We start from the raw sequence: 22,347 nt of genomic DNA, 5'->3' as shown, positions 1-22,347 counted from the left end.
TCATATTTATATGGATCTCCAGAAAGTATTTGATAATGGGCGCCCCAAGACTGGAAATTCCTGCCTGAGCTCAACGGACCTTTAAATGGTCCGCCAAATTTTCTGTCTCACCCGCTACAATTCCCGTGGCGGATGAGACGGAAGAATTTCGGCAAAGTTTCTTATGCAGGACTATTAGCTACATTTGAAGCTCATGGAGTTGGTAAATCTTTGACCTGGGTAGGAAATTGGCTCAGTGATAGGAGACAAAGTCGGAATAATGGGTAGGTACTTCCATTGCATGTGGCAAATTGTGAGGAGTAATGATCTGAGTTTGGGCCTCAACTGTTCACCATATTAATTGACTCACCTGATGAAGGAGCAGTGCTCCGAAAACCCATGATTCCAAATAAACCTATTGGACTTTAACCTGGTGTTGTGAGACTTCTTACTGTGCTCACCTCAGTCCAATGCCAGCATCTCCACATATTAATTAACAACTTAGATTTGGGATAAAAAGCCACAAATCTAAGTTTGCTCATGACACATGGATGGACAACATTGCAAGCAATGTGGTTGGAAGCATAATATTACAAAGATTAATGGATGAAGCAATTGGACAAAACTGGCAAATGGATGTAGGCAATGTGAGCAAATGTGTAGTCATCCACTTTAAATCAAAAGAGGATAGAGCAGAATACTTTCTAAATAGTGATGTTAGGTTTGAATTTTGCTGTAAGAAATGAAAATTGCTGATCAGAACAGTGGGTTTTGGGACTGGCTGTTAGTATCTAATAGATTCTGTTGATGGATCTTAAATACCCCCATAATTTAAGCTGATGAGATGAACAGGTATTGAATATTGATTAATTATGCTAATATATAAATAGTTATCATAGAATAGAAACCCTACAGTACAGAAAGAGGCCATTTGGCCCATCGAGTCTGCACCGACCACAATCCCACCCAGGCCCTACCCCCATATCCCTACATATTTACCCGCTAATCCCTCTAATCTACGCATCCCAGGACACTAAGGGGCAATTTTAGCATGGCCAATCAACCTAACCCGCACATCTTTGGACTGTGGGAGGAAATCAGAGCATCCGGAGGAAACCCACGCAGATACGAGAAGAATGTGCAAACTCTGCACAGACAGTGACCCAAGCTGGGAATCGAACCCAGGTCCCTGGAGCTGTGAAGCAGCAGTGCTAACCACTGTGCTACCGTGCCGCCCTATTATACTAATATATAGTGTGTATATAAAGAAACATTAGCCAGCACTGTGTATTGGGTGTTAGTCTACAGGTATAATCCTGTGCTGAGAACTAAACAGTCTCTATCAAAGCATCCTAACATGTCTTCTTCACAGGCAGGCGTGGAGTTTCCTCTGATGCTGGAAGTATTGAAATCTAGTTAACTTTGTTTCTGCTCATAGAATCATACAATGCAGAAGAGGCCCTTTGGCCCATCAAGTCTGCACCAGCATGCAAGAAACACCTGAACTCCCACCTAATCCCATTTACCAGCACTTGACCCATAGCCTTGAATGTTATGATGTCCCAAGTCTCATCGAGGTACTTTTTAAAGATCTGAGGCAAGCTGCCTCTACCATCCTCCCAGGCAGCGTATTCCAGACCGTCACCATCCTCTGGGTAAAAAGCTATTTCCCCGCATACCCCCTGCCCCTCACCTTGAACCTGTGTCCCCTCTTGACTGACCCTTCAACTAAGGGGAACAGCTGCTCCTTATCCATTCAGTCCATGCCCCTCATAATCTTGTAAACATCAATCAGGTCGCCCCTCAGTTTTCTCTGCTTAAATGAAAATAGACCAAGCCTACCCAAACTTAAATGCTCCATCCCAGACAGCATCCTGGTGAATCTCCTCTGCACCCTCTCCAGTGCAATCACATCCTCCCTATAATGTGGTGACCAGAACTGCACACAGTTCTTTCTCTTGGAGCTTAGTGTGTACCTTCTGTTTTATCTTACAGTGTGCTTGTATAATATTTCACCCAGTGAGGGTTCAGGAGTGTTTGGTGGTGTCTTGTACAATTTATAGTTTGCACCTCATTTGTCAGTGGTTCGTGATCCACTCTGTGACCTCTGTCCCAGACGATGTGTGAATGAAGTTATATTTTGATTCATGGGGTCTGAGGGATTTGCTGTGAAAGATTGTTGCCATGGACATGAGAAGATGATTTCTGGATGGATCCTCCTAACAAGTGGTGTTGAAATTATGCAGGAAGTAATTGGAGGAAAGTGGAAGGATCAGCTGGACAAAAAAGTAACCAGAAGTGATGAGGAGAGGGAATGAGCAAAGACATTTGCTGAGCATAAGTAGGAAAAGGCAGACAGACTGAGCCGAGCACAATGTAAGAGGAATTAGACTAGTAAGGAGCATTATGGAGGGATGATTTTGAGGAAAAAGAAGGATGTAATTGGGAAATGAAAAGGCTGTCCTAGGGTACAGAGACCTGGAGAACTGACCTGCCTTGAGGCAGAGCATAAATGATGATGCATTCCTCTGTGCTGGGTCACATTGGCCTGGATTTTTCCTACCGAATACGATAGCTGAACTCGGGGCAAATATCCCGACTCGCTGGATCACTTTGAGAGAAAGGCCCCCAAATGGAGCAATTTCCACTCTGACGGGAAGTGTGGGAATCAGGCCCCCACCTCCAGGTAGCTGTTGGGGTGGCTGAGTGCCAAGATGGGCTGGTTAAAAGCCCCTTCTTCTTTCACTGAAACTGCATCCCTGTTGTATTGAAAATGAAAGCCCCTCACACCTCTGTACCCACTCCCTAAAGCCCCTTATACCTTCCATGCCATCTCATGTGCCCTATATATCCTACTCCCATGTACCTCATACACCCATGCCAACAAATGTCTCAATTGTGCCCATTCACCCAGTACACACTCTGTACAGAACCACTAAACCCTGTAGTAAGATTGGTATGCGTGTAGGTGCTCCAAGTCCAATCTCAAATCTTTTGTTTAAAAAAGCTGCTGTTCCTACAACCCCATTAAAATGTCAATCAGACAGACCGTTAACCTATCAATAGCAAAAGCTTAAAACACTCCATATCTCTTAATGGTGTTCAAAGCAACATTGAGACAGAGAGCAATTTATTATAACCAGTTAAAGATGTCCATCATCCAAATCAATAGTTCTCTGAGGTTGTCAAAGCAGAACACTCTGCTGAGATAATTCTTTTGGCTCTGAGCTCTCAGCTTCACATACATAATGAGGCACATCAGTTTTAATGAGAGGATCAGCTGAACAAAAGAAGTAACAAATAATGAAGTGCTGAGGAGAATGAACAAACAAAGAAATTTGTTGAACATAATTGGGTAAAGACTGTGGGTGGGATTTTCTGGCCATGCTTGCCCCAAAACCAGAAAACCCCATCCAAGGTCAACGGACCTTTGCATGGTCCGCCCCCCTGCCCGCTATGATTTCCATGGTGGGCAGGACAAGAAAATTCCCCATTGTATCTTAAGAGGAAACAAACTCACCATCGTTCATCACTTTTACTCCTTGAAAATCTGAGCTGCTGTTTCTTCATTTATTCAAGGGGGTACAAGATCTTGTTTGAACTTATATCTCCTTGCGACTTTTGATTGATTCTTGTACTCAGTTAAGGGTTACTTTGGTGAAAGGGTGAAAATGACAGCCAATTGAATGCTGGTCTGAAAGTCTGGATTTGGTGTCGGGTTTTTGGATCTAATTGTTGATGACCATCACTGGAACTTACCTGGAGGAGCTGAAACAGACATTTACAGGTTTTGCACTCGAGCTGATTACACACAGATTTTGTGGAACAGAGATGTTAGGCTTCAGGCACTCACTTCCGTTGAAGGTGTGGAATGTTCCATCTGGTACAGCTGCAAGTCGAAGTAGAAATGGTCGAGAGATTCAGGTTTTTAGGTGTCCAGATCATCAACAACTTATCCCGGTCCCTCCATGATGACACTATAGTTAAGAAAGCCTACCAACGCCTCTACTTTCTCAGAAGCCAAAGGAAATTTGGCATCTCAGCTACAACTCTCACCAACTTTTACAGATGCACCGTAGAAAGCATTCTTTCTGGTTGTATCACAGCTTGGTATGGCTCCTGCTCTGTCCCAAGACCGGAAGAAACTACAAAGGGTCATGAATGAAGCCCAGTCCATCACGCAAACCAGTCTCACACCCATTGACACTGTCTACATTTCCCGCTGCCTCAGAAAAGAAGCCAGCATAATCAAGGACCCCACTCACCCCGGATATACTCTCTTCCGCTTTCTTCTGTCGGGAAAAAGAGACAAAAGCCTGAGAATATGTACCAACCGATTCAAGAACAGATTCTTCCCTGCTGCCATCAGACTTTTGAATGGACCTACCTCGCACGAAGTTGATCTTTCTCTACATCCTAGCTATGACTATAACACTATATTCTGCACTTTCTCATTTCCTTCTCTATGAACGGTATGCTTTTTCTGTATAGTGTGAAGAAACGATACTTTTCACTGTATGCTAATACATGTGACAAAAATAAATCAAATCAAAAATCCAGTTTCGGGATGGCTCAGGGACTGAGGGAAAGGGCATTCCATTTCTTGGGACACAGTGCCAGACATCCTGCAGAGGAGAGGATGTCCTGAACCCGATAGAGGGTGGAGGATCAAGGAGTTTACCTTGCCCTCTCTCTCCTCCAGAAGCTGGCCTTCCTCTGCTAAACCTCACACGCTCCTGCAGACAAAGGGGGCCACCCTCTTGCAAGATGCTGATGACCAAGCATTGCCTTTTCTCCTTGTGACTTCGATGAAGTTGAATAGCCCAACACTTGTATGTTGTGGTGAAGTAACTAGAGATTTTCTGGAATAAATGTTGATAAGAGTGTTGGTGAAGTTTTGCTGATATCCTGGAAAGTCTTCTGATGCGTTTCAAAGTCCCCTTCAACCCCCCCAACAGCGAGTGAGGAGCTAAAAGTGAAAAACTTTTAAACAGCACTCAAAATCCTCTGCAGCAACGGGTTTACTCCGAATCGACTGATGGCTATTAGGAGTGGGGGTTAGGACATGTACTAACCAGCATAGTGAACACTAATTGGTAATTTAAGCACCATCAGCTGCTTACAATCCCCTGAGTGGCTATTCCTAGCCCAAGCTTCAACTCCTTTACCAAGATGCGTGCTGTGCTAAACAGAGCTAAACCAGCACTTCAGTTTAAGACTCCACCTTATTCACCACAGTGGAGAGGTGCTGACATAATGGTTTGGCTCTGGACTGGAGGCCCAGGGTAAGGATCTGGGTTTGATCATGGCAGATTTGAATTCAATTTAAAAATCTGGAATTAAAAGACTGCTGTTGATTATGAAACCATTTTTTGATTGTTGTAAAAACTCATCAGGTTCACTGTTATCCTTGAGCGGAGGAAATCTGCCATCCTTACCTGGTCCAGCCTAAATGTGACTCCAGATCCAGAGCAATGTGATTGACTCTAAACCACCCTCTGAAATGGCCCAAGCGAGACACTCAATTGATGCGCAATTAGGGATGGGCAACGAATGCTGGCCCAGCCAGTGACGCCTACGTCCCGTGAAAGCAAAAAAACTATAATTTCTCCACTATCTTACACTAGGCTCTAATTTTTTGGGTGGTGACATTATTAGTTGATCCTTATGGAGCTGGCCAGCATTTCATGTATAAACTTAGAGAATGAGTGCCATCTGGTCAACTGATCATAAGGTTAAAAGGATGATTTTTCAATTAGCTGAACTATGTGGGAGCAAAGAGCTTTCAATTCTGCAGATGACAATTAATTGGGGAGTACAGTAAATGTCTCACGAGAACATAAAATTACAAAAGGACAGCGTGTGGGCAAACATTGACAGATGGCAATTGATGTGGGAGTGTGTGAGGTCATTTTGTTTTGGACAGGGGAGGGTTGGGGGGATGCGTCTCGTTCTTTGCAACTTTTTGACTGACCGAAGACAGATGTGTTTTAACCCCATGAGTGCTGAACAGACAAATTACAGGTTTCCTCGTAGTGTTGTTTAAAAAGGATAAATGTTTATTACTCGACACCCAAATTTGATTTTGATTTTAATTTGATTTGATTATTGTCATATGTATTAACATACAACGAAGAGTATTGTTTTTTGCGCGGTATACAGACAAAACATACTGTTCATAAAGAAGGAAATGAGAGAGTGCAGAATATAGTGTTACAATCATAGCTAGGGTGTAAAGAAAGATCAATTTAATGCAAAGGTCTAATGGCTGCAGGCCATTCTGTTCTTGAATTGGTTGGTACGTGACCTCAGACTTTTGTATCTTTTTCCCGACAGAGGAAGGTGGAAGAGAGAATGTTCGGGGTGCGTGTGGTCCTTAATTATGCTGGCTGCTTTGCCAAGGCAGTGGGAAGTGTAGACAGAGTCAATGGATGGGAGGCTGGTTTGCATGATGGATTGGGCTACATTCACGACCTTTTGTAGTTTCTTGCCGTCCTGGGCAGAGCAGGAGCCCTACCAAGCTTTGACACAACCAGAAAGAATGTTTTCTATGGTGCATCTGTAAAGGTTGGTGAGAGTCATTGTGGACATGCCAAATTTCCTTAGTCTTCTGAGAAAGTAGAGGCGTTGGCAGCACCCAGACACACACAAATGATGATTACTAAAGAGATAGCATGCACTTCACTCATAAAAATCCAAAACTTCACTATCACATCACTTTCTTCAGGATGAGGTCTTGAAACATCGCAGGCCCGTGATTCCTTTTTGGTCCACGAAAGAAAAGGATCAGAACTTTATGAAGATTGATTCACCATGGTTTACTGCAGATTTTGCGGTCATCACTCCAGTCAGGGTACAGTAAAATCCCTGCAGACAAAATATGGTTTGGTTCCTCAAATAGGGAGGTAAATACCAAATTCTCTGCCTACTGATGGATTTTAGGCAAGGTCTAGTTCCCTTGCTGCTACTTGTTTCCCTCTGCCAGCTGCATCCAAAAATGTCTTATTAAATGTCCTATGTCAGAAACCTGTTGTCTAGTTGGAAAATGGCAGCCATTAACCCACAGAAAGGTTTGCTGCAATTTAGTGCCTACCCAATAAAATATCCTGCTATGTTATTTATGTTTTAATGTTGTTCTTGGACATGCAGGCTAGCTTCCAGGACCTCAAGTACCATAGAATCCCTACAGTGCAAAAAGAGGTCATTCAGCCCATCGGGTCTGCACCGACTAATCAAAAGAGTGGCCCTCCCCTCCACCTTATCCCCTAACCAGCAGATTTACCATGGCTTACCAACCTAACCTCCACACCTTGAGACATTAAGGGGCAATTTAGCATGGTCAATCCACTTAACCTGCACATCTTTGGACTATGGGAGGAAACCAGAGCACCCGGAGAAAACCACGCAGACACGGGGAGAACGTGCAAATTCTGCACACAGTCACCCAAGTTGTCCTCTCTCTTTGTCTCACTGGGTTGGTTATAACAGTATTTGAATTATAAAAGAAAAATGTGACTTGTCAATTCAAGTCTGTGTAGCTCAGTGTAAGAAAAAGCCAGCCAAGTTCCTTAAGTGAACAAGTAAGGTGATAGTTTTATTGCTAAAACACACTTGTGTTAAGATGTAGACATTATTTACAAAATTATTTAAAATGTACAAATATGTTCAACTACCTACTAATGCAAAAACAACCCACACAACACCTCGCAAACCCCCACAAGCATGCAAAGCATAAGGGAAATTCTGCAAAATATCAGGTCTTAAATAACCAAGTAAAAGGTAAAGTCAAAAATAAATGCATGGATTGTTCAGAAACTTCTTTATGGCTGAAGGGTCACTTTCCATAGTACCTGCTGGTCCTGGGATGTCTTACTGGAGTAGATGACCTGTGGTCATCGTTGGTTGATTTATTTTCCTCTTGAAGACAGTGTTGATTCACAGTCCTCATTGTAAGAACTTTTGGTTTGCAACATTGTGGTCTTCTGCTGTGTTTTTGATTCACAAACAGCTCAGCTATCAGAAAGGTTTGAGAGAAAAAGGAAGATGGCGGTAAGGCAGTCTCTCTGACTGTTAGTTCAAATCCAGTATATGTCAAACTCAAGAGCTGGGTCATGTGGCCTCTCTCTCGTTTCAACCTGGGCTTACCTTAGCCACTGTCTCTGAGAACTCTGTGGATTCTGTCTCCATAAAGCAGCTCGTGTCATGTGCAAATGCAACATAGCTGCTGTAGCCCAATGTCCTTAGCTTAGCAAAAGTGTTCTTTTCAATATATTCTATGTAACACATCTCTATTTCAAATAAATCCGTAAATGTGTGAGCATGACAGTTTGTAAACAAAGACCAAATTGGAATATTTTTTAAATGGTAAGAAATGAGGAACTCGGAAGGAGATTTGCATGTCTATGTAAACAAGTTATTAAAAGTTTATGGACAATGACAAAAAGCATTTTTGCAGGAAGAATGAGGGCACAATCTGTGTAAACTAAATGTCTAAATATGTTGGCGGAATGGAGAGACTGGGGAGACTGATACATAGATTACAGCTGGAATTCTCCCACCCCGCCCGCCACTGAAATTGTTGCGGGCGGGTTGTGGACAATGTGAAGGCCCATTGACAGTCAGGTGGGAATTTCCAGCTTTTAGACCAGTGCGGCCGGAGAATTCCACCCGCAGGGTTATAACAATAGCAAACTAAGCACTTGGATTTATTTCTATAGAGCGAATTGAAAGTTCTATCAAACTTGTACAGAACCTCTATTAATTGTGTAGTTAATTAAGTCTTTAATTGTGCCTGGGTAGTGGGTATTAACTGGGATTCAATTGGATTCTGATATATAGGAGCAGACTGAATCTATGGTTATGGGTTTGGAGGTGCATATTCATGATGTGTGTAAAGATTAAACTGCAGTTCTGTGCTTACCACCTGGCTATCTGGTATCGAACAACCTTGGTTAGACCACACTTGGAGCATTATGGACAGCTGTAAAAAGAAGAGAAAGATACTAGCAAAGATGTTTTGACCATGACCCCAGAAAAGAGAGGTTATACCTATTGGGAAGGATTGAACAGAATGGAGTTCTGCTCTCTAGAAAAGAATTGATGACCTGACTGAGGTCTTCAAGATTATGAAAGGGTTTGGTAGGGTACACTTAGAGCAGATATTTCCACTTGCAGGCAAGAGGAGATCTAGCGGCCATAAGAATAACATAGTTGCTAATAAATCCAGTAGGAGTAATTGAAGCAAATAGCATTGATGCTTTCAAAGGGAAGCTAGATAACTGAGAGACAGTGGGACATGGGCATCGCTGGCTGGCCAGCATTTATAGCCCATCTCAAGTTGCCCTCATTCGGAGGGCAGTTGAGAGTCAACCACATTGTTGTTGGTCTGGAGTCACATGTAAGCCAAACTGGGTAAGTATGGCAGATGTCCTTCCCTAAAGGACATTAGTGAACCAGATGGGTTTTTCCAACAATGGACAATGGTTTCATGGTCATTAGTAGAATTTCTAATTCCAGATATTTTTTATTGAATTCAAATTTCACCCATCTGCCGTGGCGGAATTCAAACCCAGGTCCCCAGAATATTAGCTGAAATTCTGGATTAATAGTCGAGTGATAATACTACTAGTAAGAAGTCTCAGAACACCAGGCTCAAGTCCAACAGGTATAATTGGAATCACGAGCTTTTGGAGCCCTGCTCCTTACCACTGGGCCATCGCCTCCCAGCTGGTTGTGGATGGTCTGTAGCTTTTGTTTTTAAAAAAAATTCTGACAATTTGTAAGATCTACAATCTGCATGAATTGCCAAAGAGCATTCTCTCTTCCACCTTCTTCCGTCGGGAAAAAGATACAAAAGTCTGAGGTAACGTACCAACCGACTCAAGAACAGCTTCTTCCCTGCTGCCATCAGACTTTTGAATAAAACTACCTTGCATTAAGTTGATCTTTCTCTACACCCTAGCTATGACTGTAACACTACATTCTGCACGCTCTCCTTTCCTTCTCTTTATCTGTATAGCGCACAAGAAACAATCATTTTCACTGTATGCGAATACATGTGACAATAATAAATCAAATCAAAATCAAATCAATCATAAGTATTTTTCATCTGTGAACTTCCATCCTACATATCCTGGAAATTTCTTTGGAGCAGGTGATCTGATGATGCAACCTCACTAGAGGTTCCTGCCAAAGCAGGAACGGGCCCTGGGACAACCCTAGCTATTATCCTCAACAGCCAGTTTGAATAAGCTGCAGCTTAGAAGGGATACTGGATATTAAACCAGTGTTGAACTGAATATCTGATTCCATGCATGTTCTGGTCTTATCTGTACCAAGAGCAAGATAGGAACAGAATTATGCCAATTCAGCCCTTCAAGTCTGTCAACTGTTCAACGAGATCACAGCTGATCTGTATCTTCACTCCATTTGCCTGCCTTAGATCTGAAATTTTCAATTAACCTAGCTTTAGTGGCTCTATGGGAACAGAGTTCCAGGTTTCCGCAACCCTTTGTGTGAAGAAGTGTATTCTGAAAAGATAGTTGAATAATGAGATGTATTATAATCTTTTCCATTGAGCAAGTGTAATAGTTACCTTGCGGGAGAAAAAACTCCAAGAATGTAATCTCACTGAAGAGTTCAGATAATACAATAAACCATTGGAGTACAAAGGGAAGTTAGCAGATTTGTAAAAGCTCACTAGTTCCTAAAATGCTTTGATCACTCAACGTATCCATTCTCATTTTAACAAGAATTGGTGAGGTCACCTTTTATTCACTGCATACATCCTAGCTTTGACCAATCCTGTCACAAATGTCAAGTACCGTCACCGAAACTGAATACTTCATTCCGAGCATTGTTGATTCAGAATTGTTATTTGGTGTCATGCTTCCATTCATTGCAGTCCAGTCCAGAAATTGTGCCCAGCACAGAGTAATAGCTTTAACTTCCGTGATACATTCCTTCACACTCGTGCAGATATTCTCCAGGAGCTAGGGGAAAAACAGAACATAGTTCAGACATTACCCAGGGACATGTCCCAGGAGTGGTGGAGAGTAGGACAGATTGCACTTGGGTAACACCAATTGAGATGACCAAGACCCCAATTATGGGGGGCTTATCCCCAGTTATTTGTATTATAAACAGTTTTTTTTCTTGGGGGTGTGGGTGTCACTGGAAGGGCCAGTATTTGTTACCCATCCCTAATTACCCTTGAACTGAATGGTTTGCTCAGATATTTCAGAGGATAGTTAAGAGTCAACCCCTACCTCAGATCCAGATGTAAATCTCAGGTCAAACCCGGGGCTTCAGACTGAAGAACCAGTTTAATTGGAGCAATATCCAGTTGGGGCAACATTTAAAATTCAATAAACCAAATTTTATAGGTACATTTAATAGATTTAGGACCTCTTTTTAAATTCAAAATTAAAACAGAAATGCTGGAAAAACTCAACAGGTCTGGTAGCATGTATGGAGAGAGAAGCTCACTAGTTCCTAAAATGCTTTGATCACTCTGGTTTCCTCCCACAGTCCAAAGGTGTGTAGGTTAGGTGGATTAGTCATGGTAAATGTGCAGGATCACGGGGATAGTGCAGGGAGCTGGGCCTGGGTAAGATGCCCCGTGGAGAGTCGGTTTAGACTCGATGGGCTGAATGGCTACTTCTGCACGGTAGATATTCTATTCAATTCTATGGTTTAACATTTTGAGTCCAGCATGACTCTGAGGTCAAATTGGATTCAATGGATGGGTTTTCCGGCTACGCTCGCCCCAAAAACGGAAAATCCCACCCGAGGTCAACGGATCTTTGCATGGTCTTCCCCCCCCCTCACCCGCTACGATTCCTGTGGTGGGTGGGATGGGAAAACTCCCCCCAATATTAACTCTGTTTCTCTCTCCACAGACACTACCAGATGTGCTGGGTTTTTCCAGCATTTTCTTTTCTTTTTTAGATTTCCAACATATGCAATATTTTGCTAGTCTAACCTTGTTTTAAATATGTTTGATTTATTATAAGTATTAATTCCAGCTGTGTACAATCACCTGAGCTAAATGGTGGATGCAAACTGTGTTAATAAATTGATTGGGCGGCTAATTTTGGCATTTGTTATGGAACGCAAGCTATGAAAAGTCTGAGGAATTTGATTATTGGTTCACAGCGATTTCCCTTGTAGGAGTTATCTTTTGTTCCTTGATTGTTACTCCATTCAGTTAACTGGGTATCTGATTAAAACTTAACAGATGAGTCATTATTTGAGTTGGTACTGATTTCTTGCAGTGTGGCGTGCAGAGGATTATCAAGGGAAGCAAATAATGTGAGCAGTTCGATTCGATTCTAGTTTGCGGATTGATCATTCTATATTTAAACTATCTGAAGCTGTTGATTGGATTCTTGTCTATATTCAGTCTCGGGTAACCATTTTTGCATTAATCAATCCCCAATGGCATTATACCTGGTGAATCCAAGGATAGATCCTTTCTGTTTCTTGCTCATGTTACTGTACTCCTCTTGCTTTTCCTGCTTCCAGCTACTGTGCAAAGAAAAAGACAGCAATACAGCACAATCACTGCTAATCACTCTTCCTGATCTGCTTATGTCTAAGGGTTTCCTCAGAGTTGGAGGACTGGATTTTAACACAGGCTTCAGGACACCTGATGCTGGGACCAAATGAGGCCCCCAAGCCCTCAATTCCCAGCAGTGCGCATTCTGGCACAACGTTCCCCATGATCTTCCCATAATTGGCTGCCTCCATGTCTGCCGTCCAGTTAGGGAGAGTGGGCGGGCCCCTGATGCTGCTGACCCAATCTGACAGCTCTGGAACTAGGATAGGCGGACACTGCTGGGGCAGATTGGTGACCAGAATGCCTCAGCATGGAGGCAATGGAGGCTCAGTGGTAGCACTGCTGCCTCACAGCGCCAGATCCGGAGTTCAGTTGGGTCCCTGGGTCATTGTTTGTGCGGAGACTGCATGTTCTCCCCGTGTCTGTCTGGGTTTCCTCTGGATGCTCCAGTTTCCTCCCGCAGTATGAAAGACGTGCTGGTTAGGTACATTGACCATGCTAAATTCTCCCTCAGTGTACCCGAACAGGCGACTAGAGGATTTTCACAGTCACTTCATTGCAGTGTTAATGTAAGCCTACTTGTGACGCTAATAAATAAAAAATAACAAAAACTAAATATGGGCATGCATTTATATTAAACATTATGAAGGCCATAGGTGTTAGTCCTCTTGCAGCAGAGGGGAAATCATGCTCAGTGTACTATTTAGACTGTGAGTGATGCCTTTGCTGGCCCCCCAGCTTCCGGCTCTGATTAACCTGCTGACCTAATTGGGGTCTTAGTCATCTCAATTGGTGCTGCCCAAGTGCAATCCATCCTCCTCCACTCATGGAAAATGTTCCAGGATAATGTCCAAAGTATGTTAGGGAATGTGGGTTTTAAACAAAAAGAAAAAGATGTGGTTTGCACACATATATTCAAAGTAACACGCAACGAGGGGGAATTTTCCCATCCTGCCGCCACAGGAATCGTAGTGGGCAAGGGGCAGTCCATGCAAAGGTCCATTGACTTCGGGCAGGATTTTCGGGTTTTGGGGCGAACACAGCCAGAAAATCCCACCCATTAGGTTTGTTGGGAGAGATATTCTCTGCACAGGACAGAAAGTGAAACTAAACAGCAGCCTGTGCAACACCCTAATGACATCACCATCAAATCAGGTGATCAGCTCTCAAAGCAATCATACAACCAGTTAAATATATAACATCCTGGCACTTAAATGTGTATGGGGTATCATCCCAGCATGGTCATTTTCTATTTTCCTTGTGTACTGCACTTCTGTTTCAGCCACCATGAGACTGCACAAACTGATGTGTGTACAGGGTCTCTCATCCTCTTCCATCTCAGCAATGTGTGGGATGCTGAATATCTTCATTCCAACTCAGGTTGCCATTGGGTTAGTGGATGAATGTCAACTGTTCCACCACCTACATAGCTGACCATTCTTCCAAATGATGGACGATGTCTTTTCTCTATGTGTACAGAATACTTGTTACTTCCAGCCATTAGTTCAAATCACAATTATTCGAGATCCTGAGATTATTGTTTGTGTCAGTATTGGAGTCTTTCAATGGCTAAAGTTCCACTCAACTGCACTTCCATCTATGTGGGTGCAAAAGACATCCGTGAATATATGTAATCATGTTGATGTGTAAACCAGACTATTTAAAAAAAATATTTATCTTTGTTTTAGAAATTTGAAATTTCAGTTACAAAGCAAGAATAAGGCAGCAGGGACGATTTCCAGGAAACACCTTGAGCAGTTTGAAAGGAAAGGGTAGATTTGAGTACCTTAGCTGAACTGAATCTTCCCTGGAGTGGCAGTAACCTTCAGGTTGTCACTCTATTCCTTGAACCCCAAGGTGAGGCTCCGCATTTCTGGCCTGGACCTCTGAACCAGGCCTCCTCAGAAACGTGGAGAGTATCTGTTCTGGGAGTTCTTCCTCACAGTGCAAGGTCACTGTGGAAAGCCAAGCCAAGCCAAGCCATACTCCCATTTCATGGCAGCAGCTGTGGTATGGTGGCTCAGTGGCTGAGCACTGCTGCCTCACAGCGCCAGGGATCCCAGTTGGATTCCAGCCTTGGGTGACTGTCTGTGTGAAGTTTGCATGTTCTCCCCATGTCTGCATGTGTTTCCTCTGGGTGCGCTGGTTTCCTCCCACACTCCTACAGGTTAAGTGGATTGGCCATGTTAAATTGACTCTTACTGTCTCAAGAAGTGTGGGTTAGGGGGATTAGTGGGGTAAATAGGTGGGGTTACAGAGATACAGCCTGGGTAAGATGTTCTTTCAAAGAGTCAGTGCAGACTTGATGGGTTGAATGGCCTGCTTCTGCATTGTAGGGGTTTTATGATTCTATGGGTGGGATTTTCCTGCCACACCCGCCCCAAACCCGAAAATCCTACCCGAGGTCAATAGACCTTTGCATCGTCCGCCCCCTGCCCGCTATGATTCTGGACAGGAAAATTCCCTTATGATTCTATTCTGGTCAATCTCAATTCAATAACATGATGAAAAGCTGGGACATTTAAACAGCTTTTCAGCGTGTGAGTGGGCAGGGTTGGGGGTCAGGGGTGGAGAGTTGTATACTTACTCAGGAATTAGACGTGCTTCTTTCCTGTCTAATGTTTCCTGGGTAACTATCCAGGTAACTGAGTCGGAACTGTCCAAAGTCTCCAACTCTAAGTCAGTTGGAGACCTGATCAGTAGGTTCCGGGTACAGGAGAATTGCCCCGTGGAATTTTCAACATCCACAGCAATCCCAAAAGAGTCCTTAGACTGGGAATTCCGAGGTATCCAGTAGAGTATCCAGGGTACAAACATATGGAGACGGGTAGATCTTGACCATTGATCCTAACAGAAGATGTGCCACACTAACAATGAAGACCCTCTCTCAGCACCATCTACAGGTGTAGCTGAGGAACTGAAGCCTGTAACTTCCTCCCGAGATACTTACTATTCTGTCTAGCTGCTACCTCTGAGTCTCTTGATTTGATTCCAGCATGTAACTCATTCCCAGATGTAGATTATTATATATTTGTATACATGTTATCTGACCTTTTCAAAGCTACTAGTTGGGTGTAAAAAGCAATCAATAAGGCTAATGTAACTGGAGGAGGGCCGGATTACAAAGGGGAGGAAGTTCATGTGTCAGCTTCCCAGAGCCTTGCTCAGAGCCCATTCTGGGCTTGCACACACACTTCTGGGTACCACATCTCCGGTTAGATATACTGGCTTGGAGATGGTGTTAAGTCGAGATTCCTGCTCCTGATTTCATGCCAGCACATCTCCAAAGTGTAGACAAGATTCTGGCATTGGTGTAGTACAGATTCACCACAATAATATGGGGGATTAAGTTACGAGGATGGGTTGTATGAACTTTTATTCTGAGTGCAGGAGATTGCGACGGAGCAGGGGTGATCAGATTGACATATAGAATCATTGAATCGATACAGTGCAGACAGAGGCCATTTGGCCCATTGAATTGGCACCGACTCTCCAAAAGAGCATCGCACCCAGGCCCTATCCCCATACCACTGTGTTTAAAACATTAAATGGGTGCGATAGAGTAGATACAGAGAAGCTCTTACCTCTGGGTAGACATTCATGAATGAGGGGATATAATCCAGAAATTCTGGACTAGCCATTTGGGAATTCCCTCCCCAAAAAGCAATGGATGCTGGAATAATCAGAGCTTTGAAGATTGAGATCAGTAGATATTTGTTAGATAAAGATACAAGGTTAATGGAACTAAGGCAGCTAAATCCAACTACAGCCACATGGGCAGGTTCAGCCCGGAGTATTGCATTTGCCGACAGTCATGTAGTGAGGTAGAAGGATGAAAAATTATAGATTCTCGAATCATTTAAAGTAGCGACATGGGTTAGCGGAGCCATCAAGATGCAGAGCACTGAGGTTCATTTCTAGATGAATAGAATATCAAAAGCTAAGAAGTTATGTTAATCTTGCATAGAATCTTAATTACTTGGCATAGTCCCGGTCTCCTTATTACAAAAAGGATATAGAAACACGGGGGAAGGTGCAACAGAGATTAAATTTATAAGAATTGAGAGGTTATAACTTTCCACAAAGCCTGAGCAGTGACCTGAGGTGGTGGCCTTGCGATCTGTCCGAGTGCAAGACTATCAACAGGAAAACGAACAACAATTTATACTGCATGAGATGAGAGGGCTGATTGGTCGACAGACAGACTCCAATTGGTTAAGGTGTTGTCATGATGGATGCAGCAGGGAACAGTTAATTACCAAGCTGTTGTTCAAATTCAAACCAGACAAACCTGTACTACCAAAGTGATTCTTTAAAAATACCTTTATTCAGAGAAGGGTGAGAATCAGGAATTTGTTACTGCAAGGAATCTTTGAGGTGAATAGTATAGATGCATTCAAGAGGAAGCTATAAATGTGGATGAGGCAGAAAGAAATGGAGAGCTATAATGATTGAGTTGGATGAAATAGGATGGGAGGAAGCTCATGTAGAGCATAAACACGGGGATAGAATGGTTGGGCAGAATGGCCTGTTTCTTTTCTTTATTCATTTGGGTGGCACAGTGGTTAGCACTGCTGCCTCACAGCACCAGGGACCCAGGTTCAATTCCCGGTTTGGATCACTGTGTGTGCAGAGTCTGCACCTTCTCCCCGTGTCTGCGTGGGTTTCCTCTGGGTGCTCCGGTTTCCTCCCACAGTCTGAAAGACATGCTGGTTAGGTGCATTGGCCATGCTAAATTCTCCCTCAGTATACCCAAACAGGTGCCGGCGTGTGGCAACTAGGGGATTTTCACAGTAACTTCATTGCCGTGTTTATGTAAGCCTACTTGTGACACTAATAAATAAATTTTAAATTCATTTATGGGATGTGGGCATTGCTAGCTAGGCCAGCATTTATTGCCCATCCATAGTTGCCCTTGAGAAGATGGTGATGAGCCGCCTTCTTGAAGCATTGCAGTCCCTGAGGTATAGGTACAACCACTGTGCTGTTAGGGTGGGGGTTCCAGGATTTTAACCCAGTGACAGTGAAGGAACAGCGATATATTTCCAAGCCAGGATGGTGAGTGACTTGGAGGGGAACTTGCAGGTGGTGGTGTTCCCAGGTATCTGCTGCTCTTGTCCTTCTTGACGGGGTTGCAGTTGTGGGTTTGGAAGGTGCTGCCTCAGGAGCCTTGGTGAATTCCTGCAGTGCATCTTGCAGATGGTACACATGGCTGTTACTGGAGGGAGAGATTGTTTCTGTGCTTTAAATTCTGTGTTCACCACTTGTTTCTTTGACCTCTCTCTACTCTCTCCGCCCAGAATGATTGGAACCAACGAAATCCCAATCATCATCGTCGGCAACAAGCGAGACTTGCAGCGAGGCCGTGTCATTCCCAGGCGGAACGTTTCCAACCTTGTGAAAAAGACGTGGAAGTGCGGCTACATCGAGTGCTCGGCCAAGTACAACTGGCACATCCTCATGCTGTTCAATGAACTTCTAAAGACCATCGGGTGCGTGCGCTGCAGGCATGTGCATGCCGCTATACGTTTTCAGGGAGCTCTGCGGCGGAACCGCTGTAGTGTGATGTGACTCGCTCTCTTCTGTCGGGACCTCACGGGGCGTGTCAGTGTCTATGAAGGGGCCTGGACATGGTTCAGTATTTACCAGGTGGATTTTAACGCAGAACTTTGGACCGGCCACATGTATTGGCCTCTGGTCAGCGTGCCCGGATGATGATCATGTTCTTCTAATCTTGCCTGATCTGTCCTTCAGCCGTGCAGAACTCTGCACCATTTGTGCTGAGTTATAAAGTTTACCCCCTTATCGCCCTTGTTGGATCATCTTTAATTTGTTTGTAATAAGTTTCCTATGAGTTTCTTCAGCAATAATTGATCCAAAAGTCTTCAAAGAAATCGTGTTGGTTGTCATTGAGTTGCGTTCGCCCTGGGGCAATGGCTCAGGTGGGTAGCACTGATTCAGAAGGTGCGGCATTCGACTCCTGCTCCAGAGGGCTGAGCACAATCGAGGCTGGAGCTCCGGTGCCGTACTGGGGAAATGCTGCATTGTCAGAAGTGCTGTCTTTTGAACCAAATCCTAGATGGAGTTCTGTCAGCCCTCCTCATGCAAGTGAAAGCTCTTACTAATTTGAAATAGAGTGGAGATCTTCCCACTACTGTACTGGTCGACATTAATCCCTCAAGTAACATCACTCAATCTGACAGTCGTATCAGTGCTGTTTGTGCAATCCTGCTGTATTACAACAGTGTACTCCATTGGGGGGTGACCCAGAGAGCTTTACACCCAAAGGTTTTGAAGAGGACATTTCTAGCTTCTAATCAGGGCGTTAGGAATCCCCAACCACCCCCCCCCCCACACCTCCATCATCCAAGGGGAGGCAGTGCTGTAGTGATATTGTCACTGAACTAGTAATCTAGAGACCCAGGGGCCCAGGTTCGAAACCCACCTCGGCAGATGGTGAAATTTGAATTCAATAAAAATCTGGAGTTAAAAGTCTACTGATGACCAAGAAACCATTGTCCATTGCCAGAAAAACCAATCTGGTTCACTAATGTCCTTTAGGGAACTAAATCTGCCGTCCCTATCTGGTCTGGCCTACTTGTGACTCCAGAGCCACAGCAATGTGGTTGACTCTCAAATGCCCTCTGAAATGGAGGGCAGTTAGGGATGGGCAATAAATGTTGGCCCAGCCAGCGATGTCCATGAATAAATACATTTTTCAAAAGGTGCTAACACATCTACCTGCAGTGACTTCGCTCCGATAACTGAGAGGATTGATCCCAGTCTGATCCTTAGGTATTTGAATTCAAAGCTAACTTAGAGTCATGAGATGTGAAAGTCTCCTTCTCTCTCTCCGAAATCCCACCCTCACTCCGGTTGGTTGTCAGTGGAATAAATGCAGAAAACTCTGAGAATGCTCAACATGTGAGGCAGCATCGGAAAGAGGGAAACATTTTTGGATCCTTCACCAGAGGCTTGGGCTGAGATCAGGACCTCTTTCACTTCCTGAAACTGAATGGCACACTGCTTGCTACCAGAATAGTCCACACTAATGTCAGACTTCTGACATTCAGCCCCGCAATTTTTAATCTTTTAATCCATCAATGAAATGCTTTTGAGCAATAGGTTTGAGTTACACCACTCCCCTGACTGTGAACAGCACAGTTACCCCACCTACTTAACATTTCATAAATTGCTACTGGGCTAGGACATGGGGACTAAAGACCATGGCCGAGATTCTAAGTCCCCTAATTCTAAGTTCCCAATTTGCAGGAAAATGGGAGTAACTCCCGCTGGTGTTTCAGCGTGATTTCCAGAATGAATCTCCGACACTGTGCATCATAGAGTGCCCCAGAGTGATTCCTCCTGAAGCTCAGAGGGTTGGAGAGGCCGGCAGCATTGCACTGAATGAGCCACTGCGCATGCGTCAATCTATCAACATGGAGATTGGTGCATGCGCAGTGGCCCCGCATTTCCTGCCTCCCGATCACTTGCCAGCCCCAATCTCCTGACCACACCCCACCCCCACCCCATACCCCCCGCCCAGCCGTCCTGATCACCGTCCTTCTGCCTGTGATGCCTGTGCAGAGTGGCAGTGAGAACCCCCCCCCACCCCCATTGATCACCCAGCCAGTAGGTCCCACCCCATAGGTCCCACACCCCTCTGGCTCCACTCCCTTGCCACTGCCCAATGCCCGGGATGGTGTCCCAAGGGGCACCATCCCTTACCCCTGACCTCCTGGGGTGGCTGCAATGGCCTCTGTTCCCTCCAGAGGGGTCGGCTGCCTGTTAGTGGGGATCAGTTATAAACCCCGCTGGAGAGAACCACTCACGACGGGGAGTGTGGGGAAGATGCTAGTGGGCCCGGAGAATTCAGTTCTGGGCCTGCTAAAGAAATGGAAATGAAGATTCCTGGCGTGGAGCTGATGACGCTGGAAATCTTCGGCTGGGTGATGCGTGGAGACCGTGACGCCCAACAGGAAGTCTGCAAGACGGCCGCTGCTGTGTCTTCTGGCGCGCTGCACTGCTAGAACAGTGTAGCGGGCTGGGAGAATCATCCCCTACATCAATTCAATGGGGATTGTGCTACCTGGCTGCTGTTTTCAGTGACATGACTGGTGTCTGAGAGTTTCATCTATCTGCCACTGATTTGTGCTGCATTATTGTTATGTAGTGGCACTCTGGGTGTCATCAAGACACTTCAGGCTTTGTTAGTTTCTCGTACTCAATAAATACCTAGTGTGCAGGGGTTTGCAGATCTGGGCTGCCGTGGAGAAACGTGCCCAACTGCTCCCATCCTTCCACATTTACTATGTGGCTTCCAGATGTATTCTGCCCAAGAAAGGACTCCACCCTCTGCGGTGATCACCCACACTTGGGCCCCATTGTTCCCTCAAGCCAGGTGGCCCTCTTCTGCTGCGCTGTCTTAAAGAGACAGACACAAGTATCAATATAATTAGACTTCCGTGGTTCCATGCAGGAACATATCGGTACCTTTTCCCGCTCCCAGCCATGGCCAATTGCTGTCAAAAATGGCACTTCCAAAAATGCAGCGTTTCCTCTATTTGAGGCTAGTTACTAAAATCAATCGGACAATGCTCCAATCCTTTTGGAATGTCCTGCATCCAACAAATGTCCAGAAAATGGTTTGGAGCTTCTTTATTTCAAGTTGTGTTAAAAGGTAAACCTGGACATCTGTGAAATGTAAAATGAGAGAGCCTGTGTGTCAGGTTGGAGCATAGTCTTATAGAATAATCATTAATCAACATCCTGATTAAAAAAGAGGCTTTCATCTCCCCGATCTAAAGACATCCAGAGTTCTTTACAGCCAATGGAAACTCCTGAAATAGTCACTGTTGTAATTTTAGAAATGATCTTAACTCTGAGATATAGAGGAGTTCCAATCTGTACCAGTAAGTCTTTAAATAGGCCACATCCAAACATGCAGAGCCATTTGGCCTGCTTCTCAGCAGCAATTTTGTCAGTAATGAATACAAATGCATCAATTCTCTGATAACAGGTGTGTGCTTTCTTCTCTCAAAGAATAGTGGGACTGGACCTATGGGTCCACTGCCACGGTTAGGAGTATTTACATATTGTAGCGAAGGGATTCGGGCTGTTTCTAATGCAGCTGAAACCTCCTCTGATGAAGTGGGGAGGAAAGTCACCATGGAGCCTTAGCTAGACATTGTGAAGGTATTTTGAGAGACAGGATCTACAGGCATTTAGAGACACAAGGACTGATTAGGGACAGTCAGCATGGCTTTGTGAGTGGAAAATCATGTCTCACAAATTTGATTGAGTTTTTTGAACGAGTAACCAAGAAGATAGATGAGGGCAGTGCAGTTGATATTGTCCACATGGACATTAGCAAGGCCTTTGACAAGGTACCTCATGGTAGGTTGTTGCATCAAGTTAAATCTCACGGGATCCAGGGTGAGGATACAAAATTGGCTTCTTGACAGAAGCCAGAGGGTGGTTGTAGAGGGTTGTTTTTCAAACTGGAGGCCTGTGACCAGCGGTGTGCCTCAGGGAAAAGTGCTGGGTTCACTGTTATTTGTCATTTATATTAATGATTTGGATGAGAATATAGGAGGCATGGTTAGTAAGTTTGCAGATGATACCAAGACTGGTGGGATGGTGGACAGTGAAGAAAGTTATCTCCGATTGCAACGGGATCTTGATCTATTGGGCCAGTGGCCTGACGAATGGCAGATGGAGTTTAATTTAGACAAATGCGAGGTGATGCATTTTGGTAGATTGAACCATGGCAGGACTTACTCAGTTAAAGGTAGGGCGTTGGGGAGAGT

General features: G+C 44.3%; 1 protein-coding gene across 1 annotated transcript in view; it reads left to right on the top strand.

Moving 5' to 3' along the window:
- Window positions 1–18,109, top strand: part of rasl10b (RAS like family 10 member B) — a 167,794-nt gene extending 149,685 nt beyond the window's left edge. The window contains exon 3 of the mRNA XM_078225147.1: window positions 17,839–18,109. Within this exon, the coding sequence (XP_078081273.1) occupies window positions 17,839–18,109 (271 nt within the window). The remainder of the gene's footprint in view (window positions 1–17,838) is intronic.
- The last annotated feature ends 4,238 nt before the right edge of the window (window positions 18,110–22,347 follow it).

This window comes from Mustelus asterias, chromosome 12 (genome assembly GCF_964213995.1).
Source record: "Mustelus asterias chromosome 12, sMusAst1.hap1.1, whole genome shotgun sequence".
Taxonomy (NCBI): domain Eukaryota; kingdom Metazoa; phylum Chordata; class Chondrichthyes; order Carcharhiniformes; family Triakidae; genus Mustelus; species Mustelus asterias.
The sequence above is the reverse complement of the archived record's forward strand: the minus strand, read 5'-3'. Positions and strand labels throughout refer to the sequence as shown.